This window comes from Physeter macrocephalus, chromosome 19 (genome assembly GCF_002837175.3).
Source record: "Physeter macrocephalus isolate SW-GA chromosome 19, ASM283717v5, whole genome shotgun sequence".
Lineage (NCBI taxonomy): Eukaryota > Metazoa > Chordata > Mammalia > Artiodactyla > Physeteridae > Physeter > Physeter macrocephalus.
Genome location: NC_041232.1, coordinates 71,811,971 through 71,826,718, shown reverse-complemented (window position 1 = coordinate 71,826,718; position 14,748 = coordinate 71,811,971). Strand labels below are relative to the sequence as shown.

Genomic DNA, 14,748 nt, shown 5'->3' with positions numbered 1-14,748 from the left:
AAAAAAAAAAAAAAAAAAAAAAGATAAAACCTTGTGTGTGTGTTTACAGAGAATAATTCTGGAATATACAAATCAAAATTTTACTCGTGATTTTTCTCTAGGTGGTAGGAACTATGAGTGACTTTAATATGTGTTTATTGTACTGACTTTATTTTTATTACTAAGATTAATATTTTGCAATCAGATAAATAAAATTGTTTTTGAAAGAAAAAAAGAAACAAGAAAGACCAGACCATACTCTCTGTGCTGAGTAAGGAGTCGTCGGCTGGGGCAGCCGTGGGTCACACGGTTGATTGGGGCTCACATGTAGGTCACACCGCTTCTCCAGGCAGGCAGGGAAGGGGGTCTCCAGGCCTGCTCCCTAAGCTGCTCCCTTAGAGTAAATCCTCCCCAAGCCCTAGGGGCCTCTCAGTCAGGCTTCCGCTGGTGTTCCACCCCCATCTCCCTCTCCTCACACCCCACTTGTGGGCTGCTGTTCAAATTCCACTTTTTAAATTTTTTTTGGCTGTGTTGGGTCTTCGTTGCTGCGTGCGGGCTTTCTCTAGTTGCGGCGAGCGGGGGCTACACTTTGTTGTGGTGCGCGGGCTTCTCATTACGGTGGCTTCTCTCGTTGCGGAGCACGGGCTCTAGGAGTGTGGGCTTCAGTAGTTGCACGACGTGGGCTCAGTAGTTGTGGCACGCAGGCCCTAGAGTGCAGGCTCAGTAGTTGCGGTGCGTGGGCTCTAAGGTGCGCAGGCTTCAGTAGTTGTGGCACACGGGAATAGTTGCTCCGCGGCATGTGGGATCTTCCTGGACCAGGGATCGAACCTGTGTCCCCTGCACTGGCAGGTGGATTCTTAACCACTGTGCTACCAGGGAAGTCCCAAATTCCACTTTTTAAATATAGTTGTCGTCTTGTGTCTGAACTCCTTCCTCAAGGACCCAATATGAAGACACTAACACAGTGCCTGGCACACAGAAGGGGATTAATAAGTGCTTGTAGAAAAAACCTGCTCTTTCTTGAAGTCTCCTGGCCCAAGTGTGAACTCCTCTCTCTTCTTCGTAAAAACCACAAAGATCAGAGGAAACTCTGGGATGCAGCTCTCACAGGACTGGACCCCTCTTCTGTGGCAAGTGACAACTTCAGATTCACACACGTCTCCCTGATCTTCCTCAGATGCTTTATGACAAATGTCTGAGGAGTCCACCGAGAAATTGTCTAGGCCGAATCGGGTATCCTGGACCCAGGCAGAGGAAGGCTTGACTGCTCTCATCGTCTTCTTGGGCGCTGTCCTCATCCTCCCCAGCCTCTCCCAGCGGCCGGCCCACCTTTCTACTTTCATGTTTCCTGCAGCTGCCACCTGCCCCACTTCCTTGACCTGGTCTTTGAGGAACTACCTCCTCACTGGGGTCTTGGTCTGGTTCTGTCCAGCTTCAGCCACGACCTCGCTCTGTCTCTCACCTCTCTTTCCTTCCTACTTCCAGTTTCTGCCTCTTCCCTTATTCCCTCTCCCCAACCCAGTGCTCCTCAGCCTTTTTCCCCATTAATTACCCCCCAGGAGCCTTTTTAGACCCCCCCAGTTGCCCCTTCCCTCCCATGCAATCTTACCAAAGAGACCCATGGTACACCTGTGTTATGTTCTGCGGCCCCTTGGAGGACCACAAGCCATTGTAATGGCCGAGACTTTTTGTCCTCCAAGACAAAAAGTTGTCTAGTTTTTGCCCCCTAGGGGTGTCATCTCCCCAGTTGAGAATGTATGCCTTCACCCAACTCAGGCCAGGTCCTAAAGAATTTTCCTACAGGCTGCTGCCCATTTTCTTCCCCTCCCTACTGCACAGCTCCTTAGAAGTCCACACTGCTAGTGCCTCTTCAAAGCAACCAAATCAGGTGCTGCTCTGCTGACCCGGCAGTCAAGAACTTCTGCTTGGCACAGCTCTAAAAGGATGTCTCCTCCTGGTGGGGCATGTGTGTGCAGGGGTGTACATGAGAGTATGGGTGATTCTTTCTGGTTGGCATACGACGATTGTTCAAATATTGAAATGTGTTCATTTGAAACACTGTTAGTAGGCCCCAGAAACCAGCAGCTGCAGATTCTCACCAACTAGAAAAAAAAGCAAACTGGAAAAAAATGGCAACAGCTGCAATTTCATTACATGAAGAGACAGCTACCACCAAACTTCATGGTCTGGTATTTCTGATTACGGAATGAGAAAAAGAAAGCCTAAAGCACTAAGGAAGGCCGATTGCATGCACATTTCACTTCTGTGGTAACTTCACTCTAGTGAAGAAATGACTTTATCTTTTTGCACAAGGAGGCGTGGGCTTCCTCTTGGGTTAGAAAATGGCAATGCTCAGTCAGCAATTTTGCAGAGGGCTGGGGGAGGGGGAGGCTTGCACAGGCCTCTTGCTGATGTCCACAATTTTGGTTCAACACTCTATTTTGAGTGTCTACCCTGTACCAGGCACTGCCAGGTGGTGAGTGCACAATGGTGAGCAAAAGGCAGACCCAGGGCAGCCATCACCGAGACTGAGTCTGATGGGAGAGACAGATATTAAACACGTAATCATACAAATAAATGCAAAGTCACTTATGGTACCTGCCATAGGGAGACACGAAAGATACTCTGAAGTACTGTGGTCCTGGGTCAGAGCTAGCTTTGTCTGAGCTGAGGATGGGAGTGTGTTCCCAACTGAAGGAACGGCATGTGCAAAGGTCCTGCGGCAAGAAGGAGCTCGGTGTGTGCAAGAAGTCTCGTGGGACCAGACCCAGAAAGCATGAGGGGAAGCACTGATGCAAAATGCACCTGGAGATGAACAGGCAGGGCCCAGCCACGCAGGACTTCATGAGGCAAATTAAGGATTTGGGCCTTTATCTTGACAGTGATAAAGTGGGAAATCTCTGCATGTTTTTAGCAGAGGAATGAAATGATCATTTCACATTCGGAAAAGACCACTCTGCCATTGTAGGAGGCCAAGGTGGATATAAAACACCAGTTAGGAATCTACGAGAGAAGATGGTAGCTTAGGCTTGGGTGTTGTTGGTGGGACAGACAAGGAGAACAGAGAGAACTGAAGAATAGTCGGGAGTCAAAATGAACAGGGCCTGGTGACGGACTGGATATGGGAGATGAGATCAATGTGTGGCTGCTTAATTCACTCTACATTTTCTCCCAGAACGCAAAATAGATATGCTAGTTCCTCGTTAATCAGGTTTCGCTCTCTAAAAAGGAAAGCCGGTAATTTCACAAATAGGGCACCTAATCATTATCTTACTCATCTCGTGAGTCTGTTTTGATTACTGCATTACTCTACCTGATTCAATCCAAAGTCAGAAAAACCCACATTAAATGAGGAGGTTTAAGAATTGTTTTTAATGAACCATTGACATGAGCTATAACGACCATCAGAATCTTTATTAGAGGTCTACTTAAAAATGCAAACATCTTGTTTGGTTTGTACTTATTAGGTGGAAATAGTTACATTTAACTGTAACTAAGGAAGGTTTAGTCTGCTTCTAACTTTGGCATCACTAATGTCTTCTGAACTGTGTTAAGTTAGTCACCTGGGTTTCTACAAGTGGATATCATATAAAGAGACCTTTTTTTTTTTTTTGCATTTGACACCCAAGACTGATTTTAAATCTTCCTTGGTTCTTTATCTCTACTCCTCCCTACATGCATTAAAAATGCAAAGAAGACATAGCTCCAGGATGGTGAGCCGTGTGTTATCCTTTGAAAATTGGCAGTTAAGACCCTTAAATAGGTCCAGCTTAAAAAAAAAGTCATTGCAATTCCAATTATTTTGTTGTTTCACACTTGGAGCTTCCATTACTTATAACATTAAAAAAAACTTAGGTCAGCATGATTCATTCCTTGCTCACTAAGCATTTAGCAGCCATCGCTACACACCAGGCACTGGAGGAGAAACCAAGGAGGCCTCAGGGGGCTCACAGGAGGCAGCAGGCCGGGGATGGCTAGAGGACAGAGCGTTATGGCGGGGGAGAGGAGGACGGGTCGGCAAGGAGAGGGCGCCACGCAGCCAGTGACAGGGCACGGGGCGTCCTGGGGGACACCGAGGCAGGCAGCCCATGGCTGTGAAGGTGAGAGAGGAAGGAGGTGTTGGGAGGGAAGGTAAAGGTGGGCAGCGAGGGGCCTAAGCCGCGCGGGAAAGGTTTTAATCCACACTGCAGGGCACGGGCTGGCCAGCGAAGAATGTGGGTCGAGCAGAAGAGTTACAGGTCCAGCTTTGCGCTTCAGAACCACTACATCCGGAGCATACGTGTGGGGGACGATTCCAAGGGGCCTCCAGTTTCAGGCCGGAGGGGAGGGTGTGGCCACTGGTTAGACTGGAGCGGAGATGGGGGGCGGGGAGGCGGAAGTGGCTTTTTCAGTTCGGGGACCTGTGGGTCTTGCAGGAGACCCCCGAAGCCGGGGGAATCTGGACGCTAGAGGAAGGGTGTGGGCTGCAGGTAAGAGGCTGGTGGTGAGCAGCGCAGGGATGCGCAGTGAGGCCACCCAGCGAGCGAGGGCAGGACGGCAGAGAAGCGGGCGGGGGCTCATCGGCGTCGAGGGGCCAGCAGAAGCAGCAGGGCTTAGGGGAGGTGGAAGGAGAGCGGCGGGGCGGGGCGGGGGGCGGAGAAGGGATGAAGGGGGGTGACTTGCAGGGGCTTCAGGGGAGGGAACGGTGAAGGAAGGAAGCAGACAAGGGCCAGAACCCATTTACATTCAGTCCTGGGCGGGGGGCCACCGCTAACCTCGGGGGGACAGCTTTGGGGGTGGTGCAGAAGAGATTTCCCTCTCCCACCCCACGACAGGACTCCCCCAAGGACAGCAGTGTCCATCGGTCTGTGAAGGTTTGGGAGCATGAAACACAGTATGGAGCGAAAAAGGATGGGGAGGGCAAAATGAGATTCTTAATGGACTCGTTGGTCATTTCCATTAATCACAGGGTCTCTCTCATCCCTGGCGCCTGAAATTCTATGAGCCTCAACTCAACCAACCAGGAAGGAAAGAAAACACAGACTCCCTGAGACCCACCCACTTCTGGGACTCACACGAGTGACGGTTTCCTGGCTTGAGCGGATGTAACAAGTAATTTTGGTATGTGTGATCACGTTCCCTCGCAACAGTTTTTACCCCAGGTGTCATTAATTTCTTTACCTCCAGCGGCATCAGCTTCTTTTTTCTGAGACTGGGAACCCAAGAGGGCAGGGACCTGATTTCCTTACCTCACCTATAAAACTGAGCACGGCATCATGAAACGACAGTCAATGTGAGCACACTTTCTGGACAGTGGAGTACACTTTCGATAATCTCTGAAGCAATAAAGAACAAATCAATGTCATGTTCCATTAGCAACCCTTAAAACGGGCTCCATGATCTCATGAATGCCAAGGCCATGTACACTTGGTCTGGTAGATGGGAACTCTCTCTGGGCTTTTGTGAAAGGACAGGTACCAGGGGTTGGATAATCCTGAGAAGTCCTTCCCGAAAGCATCGTTATCACCGGGAGACAAATGAACCAAAGGTTACAGGTTTAAGACAAACACATCCTACAGAACTTTAGGAGGATGATGAGAATTCCAAGAAGGCAACTTTATCTTTGAAATTGATCTTTATGGTTCATCCAGCCTTAATGACAGTATTGGTGCAAAGCAAGAAGGAATGTTAGAAAACCCTGAGCCCGCTGAGCCCCCAAAGACAAACTTCACCATGACAAGGGAACCATTAAAGCAGAGGGAAAAAAAAACCAAGGCCCCCCCCAGGCATCACCTACTCCTGCTCCTGTATTTATATCACTAAGTAAACATTTACACTATTTTTTTGAAGTATCTAAATTTTAAAACCAAGGCACAAACATTCACATTCAGATCTGCTTTAGATGTGAGAAGTAGGTGCTACTTCACACACCAGAGGCCTTAGAATTTCTCTAACTTTGCAGGGAGAGAGGCAGTTGTAATTGGGACTTGCCTTCCTGGCATGACAATAAGATACTGATAAAATCAGATGATAATTAGCAAAGACTCAAAGAAGCAAAGACTCTTTGAAAGTCAAGGAGGAGCTCGTGGGGTTACCCACACATACCTGCCCAAAGTTTTCTTCATCAATGCAAAACATAAGGTCCAGTTCAGTCGGATCATTTTCTAAGATCCATTTCAAAGAGTTGTAGTATTCGCTATCCTACAGAAATGACACAAAAATTAAAATTAAGCATCTTTTCCCAAAATATACACTCATTTCTTTAAATAATTGTGTCCTTTCAATGTAATTCCATCCAGAATCTCAAGAAATGCATTAGTCACTAATATGTTTCCAGCTCTACCCCAAACCTTCTCTTCCACTTTAATTTAAAAATACAAACTAAAAAACTGCTTTGGTAGTAACAGGGGTTTGTAGTTGGATCCTGTCCTCTGTGAAGAGGAAGCAGCCTGCTCTGGATGGCCGTCATAACATTACGGAACTGAACATGTAGAGATGAACATACTCCCCATCTTTTAAGAGTGAAAATATCAGAGGAAAGCAGGAAGGATAGAGAATGTTCTAATTAAATACCAATGCTTTCAAGTTATGCCCCTTCCTGCGCTTCCACCACTCTCTGCAAGTCACTGTGAGCAAACAGGAAGAGGCTGCCCTGGTGTCAAAACCCAGAACACAGGCCCGGAGAGCCTGAGCTCCTCTGTCTCTTGGGCAGCCCCAGGGGCTCCACGAAGACCAAACAGAACGTGTGCACCAAATGTCAACATGGGGAATAAAATTAATTTAGTCCTGAAGAGAGATTTTTATACTCCTAGCTTCCTCATCATACAGCAACAAAAGCATAAAGCCTAAGCTAAAGGTAAAAGCTGAAGAGAAACTTGACGCGGGTACCGTGGATACACAGAGCTGCCCGCCCGTGGAAAACCCAGCTGAGCGGACTTGTGTGCGCTGCTGGCCTTCTACTCTCCTTCCACACCCAGAGGATGAGCTGTGAGGGAGGGGTACACGGCTCACATACCCAACTACACAACACGAACAGTCAACCCGGCAGCGAGGCCGAGGGGAGGAAGATGCTTTCTGACTCAAGTGACAGAACGTGAAAGCGGAGCTGCAAACACCCCAAACGGACAAAGATGCTTCGTGATGGCCCCGTGTGTGGCTGGTGAACGGTGAGAGGTGAGAGGTGAATGGTGGGAGTACAGGTAAATTAAGAGAAAAACAGAAGCAAAGGTACACCAGGAAAAGAGAATCAACTTTTGTTTTTTATAGAAAAGCCTTTCAACTCTAAAATGGTCAGCCTAGATTAAATAAGTTAAATGCAACATGAAAACCCAAATCAAAAGTTGGCAATTATTTTCTAACTTTTCATTCCTCTCCTACACTGTAGTGGTCACTTACCCTTCTTCCATATCTGGGATGCGTATAAATAGTCTTCCCTTCATCTACTGTTTTGGTCTGGCTCCCTGCCTTTTTTTTTTTTTTTTTTTTTTTTTTTTTTTTTTGCGGTACGCGGGCCCCTCACTGTTGGGGCCTCTCCCATTGCGGAGCACAGGCTCCGAACGCGCAGGCTCAGCAGCCATGGCTCACATGCCTAGCCGCTCCGCGGCATGTGGGATCTTCCTGGACCGGGGCACGAACCCGTGTCCCCTGCATCGGCAGGCGGACTCTCAACTCACGGGCCCAGCCGCTCCGCGGCACGTGGGATCTTCCCGGACCGGGGCACGAACCCGCGTCCCCTGCCTCGGCAGGCGGGTTCTCAACCGCTGCGCCACCAGGGAAGCCCTCCCGGCCATTTTTTGAGGTCGGAAAACAGAGGGATATGGCAGATGAACCTCTAAGTTTCGGTATTAGCAGTTTTCCATGGAAAACAATGGCAGCAATGAGGTCTCCAAATGACCCTTGGATTTAATTTGGTCAAACCCGCTCTGAGTAAGCAGAGGTAACTGAGATGGGGGTGTGCCCGCCCTAAATACCATGACTCTAGGAAATGGGAACAATGATTGGCTTATTAAAAAAGTTAGGGCGATCAATTAACCTCTTGAACAATCCCTGTTGTCCACACCGAACGACGACGCCCATAAAAACTGCTGTGACTACAACACGGTCTCCACCAGCTTTCCCTAAGGCACAGGCTGCTGGCAATGTCCACGCGGGTGACCTCTATTTACTCACCACAGATTCCATGTCATTCAGAGTTATCTGCTTTCCCAGCATCATTTTGTAAAACGGTCGAATGAAGAAACCTAAAACGTGGTGAAAACTGAGTTAGTTTCGAATCTTTGATGACGCTCTGCATCAGAGCGTGAAATAAAAGATTAAGCTGCTTTCCTTCGAATCTGAGACCAGGACAGAACAATCAAGGGTTTTCTACAGTCAGATGAGGGCCTGGTTTGGGGCAGGGCTGGGGGAAGGGGTTTAGGAAGGAGGGCAGTTATACTAACAGAGATGGGACAGCAGAGGGGTGAGAGGTCAGAAAGGCTGCTGGGGGTGACAGATGAGCTTCAGGCACAATCAGAATCTGTAGCGCAAACAGGGCGCACGCACGGGGGAGGAGAGGGCGCTCCCAGCAGAGGGACCAGACCCGGGACTCGCCAGGACCGAAGCACAGGGCGTCCCGGGCAGACAGGCCAGAGAAGGGACTGGGCAGGGAGTGTACAGCTTACACGAGGTGCCGGAGAGTCTGGGCTGCTGCCCAGGGCCAAGGGGAGTCACTGAAACGCCAGGGGGCAATTCCACCTGCATTTCAGTGTCATCGCTTGGGCACTAATGGGAAGAGCAACAGGAAGGGACAGACAGGAAGGAAACGAGGGAGGCCGTTCAGAAGGCGGTGCAGTCTTCCCGGGCGGGGTGGCGACGGCCTGAGGGAGGCAAGGGCGGTGGCAATGCCGCCACGACCGCGCAGGTGCCCCGCAGGGACCCCACTTCACCCCATCCCAGGCAAGTCAGCGTCACACGCCTCCTGACACAGGCGCCCCCGGAACCTCAGTCCTCCCCCTTCACCCTCAACTCCCATCCTCAGCGTCCCCTCCAGCTCTAACCAGCCACCCTCGCGGCCCGTTCCCACTCCCACTGGCTTCAGCGTGGCCCTGTGGCTGAGGCTCAAAGCCCCTGCTGTCTGGGGGGTGAAGCCACAGAAGGGAGTAGGGGCTGATCTGATGTGCAGCGTGTCTGCTCTGCCTCCAGGGCCGTTCATGGTTCCGGGAAACAAAGACACTGCTGGCCACACACCTGGGGGGCGTTCCGGCTCTTCTTCTTGCAATTCCCGAGGACACGGTTACCTCCTATCTCCTTTTGCAGCAGGGACCTAGATGCCCCCATCACTACTCCAGGCAGCCTTGACCCTTGGCCAGTCCTCGCTCTTCTGAAACGATCCCAGCTTCTAAGAGCGCCAACCCCACCGCAGCCTCCCAGCGAGGCTAATCCCGGTAAAGCGCTCCTCCCCAGAGAGCTCCCTGTGCTCCCTTCTGCTGGACCCTGGACCCAACATCGGTCCCCTCAGGCCAGCATCTCAGCTTAAACTTCCCTCTATTTCCCCTGTAGCAACTAAGAACGTCTTCTTGCTCGGCAGAAGGTAAATGACGGACGTTCTAATAATCTACGGCATGACGCCAGTGCTGCAAATTAAAATACATTCACTGTATATACCTATACAGAGTGAGACCAGTTTCCTTCTAATCAGAAAAAAAACTGTTTATTCCCGCCACCAGCCCCGCCCCCCGTAAAAAATAAAATGTTGAAATTAGAGGATCAAAATCAGCTAGCAACTACCAGTAAACTTTTATTAAAGGAGAAAGTACACAGGGTACATCAATTATTTACTAGCATAGCTGAGGTTCCATAAACGCGATTCACATAATTCTCCTGGAAATCTCTCTCTACGGTAACTGCAGTGTCAATCTTAAATCCTGCTGTCTTCTACCCCCAACCATTTCACCCCTAAATTCTTCAAAAATATTTCTGATTCTCTTTCCTCACTGATGATTTCTGTAATGTTCTCTTAAGGGCACTACTTTTTCAATGACCAAATCCGCAAGAAGTCTCTATTATAAGCCTATTGATACAGCCAGGGAGGGGGGTTTCACTCCTAACTTCCAAGGTACCTTGAAATTCTTGGTACTTTGCATGACTTACATGCTTTAGATAATAATGAGATTATTCTGTGCCATCTGTTTCAGCAGTGATCCCAGGGGTCAAGGTCTTAGCTGAGTTATAACACTGCTTTGAAATTATTTACAGTCTCTTCACATCCAAAAAAATGGTAATTTGGTGACAAACAGGACAATGGCAGGATATTGGCTGAATTAGACCGTTTTAGTGAACTTTTCAATCAATACTTTCCATCTGTCATCAAATCTAGATCCTGCTAAAGAAATGTTATTCTGGAAAACATAGAAAATGCACAAATACAGAATGTTCTGTGCTTCACACTTAAGTTTTTCAAAAAAAACTTTTTTTAAACTGTTGTAGACACTATGTCTTCAGTGCTCAGATTAAGATGACACCAGGAAAAAAAGCACCTTCATTATGGACACAACATTAAAGAAACTACTGATTTATAGAGAACCAGTGAAGCACTTTTGCTTAAAACCTGTGATGTGAAAGATAAGACACCTGATAAGAGACCACAGACAGCACTGTCCAATTTTTATTACTTCAACGCGTTTTAATAACTTACCATCTAAAAGTTTCCCATGAAATACTGCCAGACCAGCAACTCTTCCAATAAAAGTGAAATAGGACAAATGATCTTCATTACAGAGGCCTGAATTGGGATTGATCTGAAGTGTGTAGTTGTCCCTTTTTAGGGAGGGAGAGAGAGACAAAGAAAGGTGGTAAATAAATGCAATAAATAAGAAATGCAAGAATTTGAATTTTCCATTGCTTCCTGTCATTAAGCTTTTACAGTGTGCCTACAAACATCCTGTACCTGACAGATAAGGCATAAAAGCTAGACAACAGGGCTTATTTAGTTAGCCCTCTTCTGTGACCAAGGACAGAGGTCTACTAGAGCTGGTGGATATGCCCTGTTATGTTAAACCGTGAGAAACTGGATATCTGACTACTGTTGATGGACAAAAATCTCAATTTCATACGGTTCAGCCAAGTATTTTTGGAAGCTGAGAAACCCCACATACCAAAGGGGCTGGACATGGATTCCCAGCTATGTGTGAGTGCAACAGGTTGTCTCTGTGAGAAAGGGGGTTAACTCCCTTGAGCAGCTTTTGGTTTGGGGATTAAAATTTTTCCCAGGGGTCCAACCCCTGATCCATCTGACCAGCATTCTGCCCTGAAAGGCCTGGAGGCCACTGGTAGCAAAATACGGCTGTCCCAACAGTGCAAACCTCAAAAGGTGGACGTGCACCTGATCGTCCTTCTTTGGTCTAACAATCAGGAGGATCGGTGGTTTGCAAAATGGGCTCCGTGGCCAGATCCTTCTGGGGGCAGCTTTGGGAATGTGGGTAATAGGTGCAGATCTCGCCTCTGGATCTTCCCCTCCACTTCAACGGCTTTTATCAATTTTACAAAATGGGAAATTCTTGGCCGGAGCATCAGAGAAGAACACTGAGGCTGCCTTCCAAAAGAGCCCCCAGGAGACCGGCACCAGGGGGAAGACACGGGAGAACCCTTGTCCCTGCAGAGCACAGGCTGCTTTTCAAGGTCAACCGTTTTACTGGGGGCTCGGGTCCTTTGGATCCTAAAGGACGGGTCCTCAGTTTGCCTTTAAGTAATTTGACTTCAGAAACTATTCTTGTTCATAAGACAACAACCTTCTGAATTCTGACAGTGACAAATTCTCCTGAATTAACATAACGTTATGAATGAAAATTGCCTTGTTCCTTACCGTAAGTACCCAACACACATTTTTAAGCTCAATTACATGAACCCAACAGACAAGAGAAGAATTATTTTTAGGGTTCACAGAGTACATTAGTTCACCATGCGGAGTCAGACCTGTTCTAGACTTATAAGGGCTGGCGGGGAGGGGCTGAAATGGGCAGTGTTAATTCACCTCTGAGTGACCTGCTTATTCTTTCATTAAGTTTAAATTCATGAAGAATAAAACTGCCTCAGTGTGGACACCTTCTGAATGCACTCCAGACACTTACGTTGCAGAGTACTCGAACAGACCGTAATAGGGGTTGAACATCTCTTTGGACAGTAAGAAGAACCATTCTCTGGCCACGCCCCCGTAGTCCAGACCTTTTTCTGATTCAAATTCAATCCACAGCCTAGCTTTCAGGACATCTGGTCTTTTCACAGACATGATTCTCCGATAGGACTCTTCAAATATGTTATTTCTGTGAAGTTTCATTTCAAACCTATTTGGAATATCAGCCTAAAAGCAAGAGAAAAAAACCCCCCCACACCATCAGACAGTAAATATACACCTTACTTCCTAACAGAAAAAAAAAAAAAAAAGAACCAAGAGCAGAAATGATGGCAGCCTTCAAATAAACAAGCAATGATGAACGGTTCCAACCGAAACTCTCTGCTTTCTAGATTGTTCTTCACACAGACAGAAAGCCTATGTCAGGAGGAGACACACAGCATCCACCAGCAGGTGTCAGACTGAGCCAGCAACACGCGCTGCAGAAGAAACTACGCCAAGTGAAGACAATCATCCTCTCTCCCTTTTATAAGCAATTGTGGGGCACTTATCTGAAATATGGTCAACTCTGCATACTGTTTTAGTCAAAGAAAGGGACTGTAGTCCAGGGGATTAAAACCCATAGACAATCCCCACCTGGCCAGGCTGGGACGACCCTCAGCCCTGGTAGGGACTCCAGCTGGTAGCTGTGACCATGGTGCCTACAAGCTAGTTCTGTTGCCATGGGGAGTGGGACCCTGATTATCATGGCCAAGTTGTGGGAAAGCATCCCAAAGGCAACAGTTAATAAACGTGAAAATAAAAAAGCACTTGACTGAAGTTGTGAATAACTGCTTCCTGGAAAAACAGGTCCAGGGTCAGCTTTGCCAGGATGATGGATCTACAGAGTCAGTTTCCAGGCAGAAGGTACCACGGTGCAAGTGCCACAAAGTGAGACAGCATGATATCTACAGTCATCACGTCACTGGAGGAAATGCAGGCGACTCGCAAAGAAAACTGGAATTCCACAGGTTCAAATTTGCGTCATTTCAAAAGGAGTTACCCAGGAGCTCCTTGAGTCAGGATGTTAGAAGAGAGAACAGAACCCCTAAGAGGGAGCTCCCCGAGGCAGAGGCTGTGTTTCAAGCGTCTCTGCATCCCCAGTGCCTCATCCATAGCAGAGGCTGGGAAAATGAGGCATCAGCTGAGGGAGTGGAGTGGGGTTGGGGAGATGGGGAAGGAGCACAGGCAAACGGGGGTGATCTGAGCTGCAGCTTTCCCCAATGAGGAAGCCAAGAAACGGTGACGGGAACAAAAACACCCCCAAAATAGTGAAGGCACAAACTTAGGAGAAAACTGGTAAAATTTACACCAGAGAGGTGAAATCAGAAAGTAAAACAGAAGACATCGTATTAAAGTATTTGGGGAGATATGTCAGTAGAAAATATAATATTGTATTTTAAAACACTGCCTGTAAAAAACCTGACAGGGTTTCTCAGTTTTGTCAGAATCTTAACGGGTTTCCGAGTAAGAATTTTAATCCAAAAATTACACTTGGTCTTAATATGTCAAATATTATAAATTATATTTTTGTTGTACATATCATCATTAAAACTGTATTTCTGAATTTAAAGGGACTTGAACATTTTTCGAAGTAGGATCTAGGTTTTATTAAATAGGATAGCCATAATTGATTGCATAGGCTTCTCCACATTTTTTCACTAGTTCCTGAATTATTTTATACCTCATAAAAATCATTTCTATTTTTTAATGTATTACACAAGAAATTACCTTCAGGTGATTTGATATGTAATACTAAGTTAATCTTCACTTACCATGTCTGTTAAAAAGAAAATTCAGATTGAAGATCCAGGTGGATCAAAGTGCAGTGAGAAAAGGAAGGTCATATTTTTAGTATACACGTAACAGTAAGAAACGAGCTGTTCTCAGTGAAGTAATTTGGGTAACTTACAAATGACTAAAACAGCATTTTTGGAAGATATGTACTCACAGGTTTCTTTAATTTCTTCCTAAAGTAGTCATATTTCTGCTTAAATTCTCTGGAGTAAGGAACAGCCTGGAAGACAAACGTATAAGTATAGATAATATGAACAACATGCTTGAAATTTTATGTATACTAAGCCAACATTCAGAAAATTTCATGAATCATGAACCTTAAAATCGTCACTCTCCATATAACCACTGAAATTTACATAATGTCTACATAGCACATGCAACGTTCTAGAAATGATTAAGGTTAATCAGCACTGAATACGGCTTTTACCCCTGAAAACAACAATATGGATATTCAAGAAATCATTTAGAGGTATTATACATAAACTGAATAGACTTTCCATGTGACTTCTGTCTGAATATGCATCAGGATGCATTGTAATCTTTTTATAGGTTGTGGTTTAGGTAAGTTATTGGCTATCATACTTTAACACACAACTCCAAATGACCTACACTGTCGTTCAGAAAAGACTAATTGTGCTTTAAAAATCTTTGGGAGGGGCTTCCCTGGTGGCGCAGCGGTTGCGCGTCCGCCTGCCGATGCAGGGGAACCGGGTTCGCGCCCCGGTCTGGGAGGATCCCACATGCCGCGGAGCGGCTGGGCCCGTGAGCCATGGCCGCTGAGCCTGCGCGTCCGGAGCCTGTCCTCCGCAACAGGAGAGGCCACAGCAGAGGGAGGCCCGCATACCACA

The 14,748-nt window shown here is 47.0% G+C and overlaps 1 protein-coding gene across 12 annotated transcripts in view; it reads right to left on the bottom strand.

Annotated features, from left to right (window-relative positions):
• The window catches only part of NEDD4L (NEDD4 like E3 ubiquitin protein ligase), a 347,561-nt gene that overhangs the window by 18,072 nt on the left and 314,741 nt on the right, over window positions 1-14,748 (bottom strand). For 11 of the 12 annotated variants that reach the window (XM_007129666.4, XM_007129668.4, XM_024132315.3 and 8 more), the window contains 5 exons: window positions 14,055-14,120; window positions 12,063-12,292; window positions 10,631-10,752; window positions 8,128-8,198; window positions 6,064-6,159 (listed from right to left, as the gene is read on the bottom strand). In XM_007129666.4, the coding sequence (XP_007129728.1) occupies window positions 6,064-6,159; window positions 8,128-8,198; window positions 10,631-10,752; window positions 12,063-12,292; window positions 14,055-14,120 (585 nt within the window). Of the gene's footprint in view, window positions 1-5,162; window positions 5,295-6,063; window positions 6,160-8,127; window positions 8,199-10,630; window positions 10,753-12,062; window positions 12,293-14,054; window positions 14,121-14,748 lie in introns of those variants that run through there. The other variant, XM_028480030.2, reaches the window with a different exon arrangement.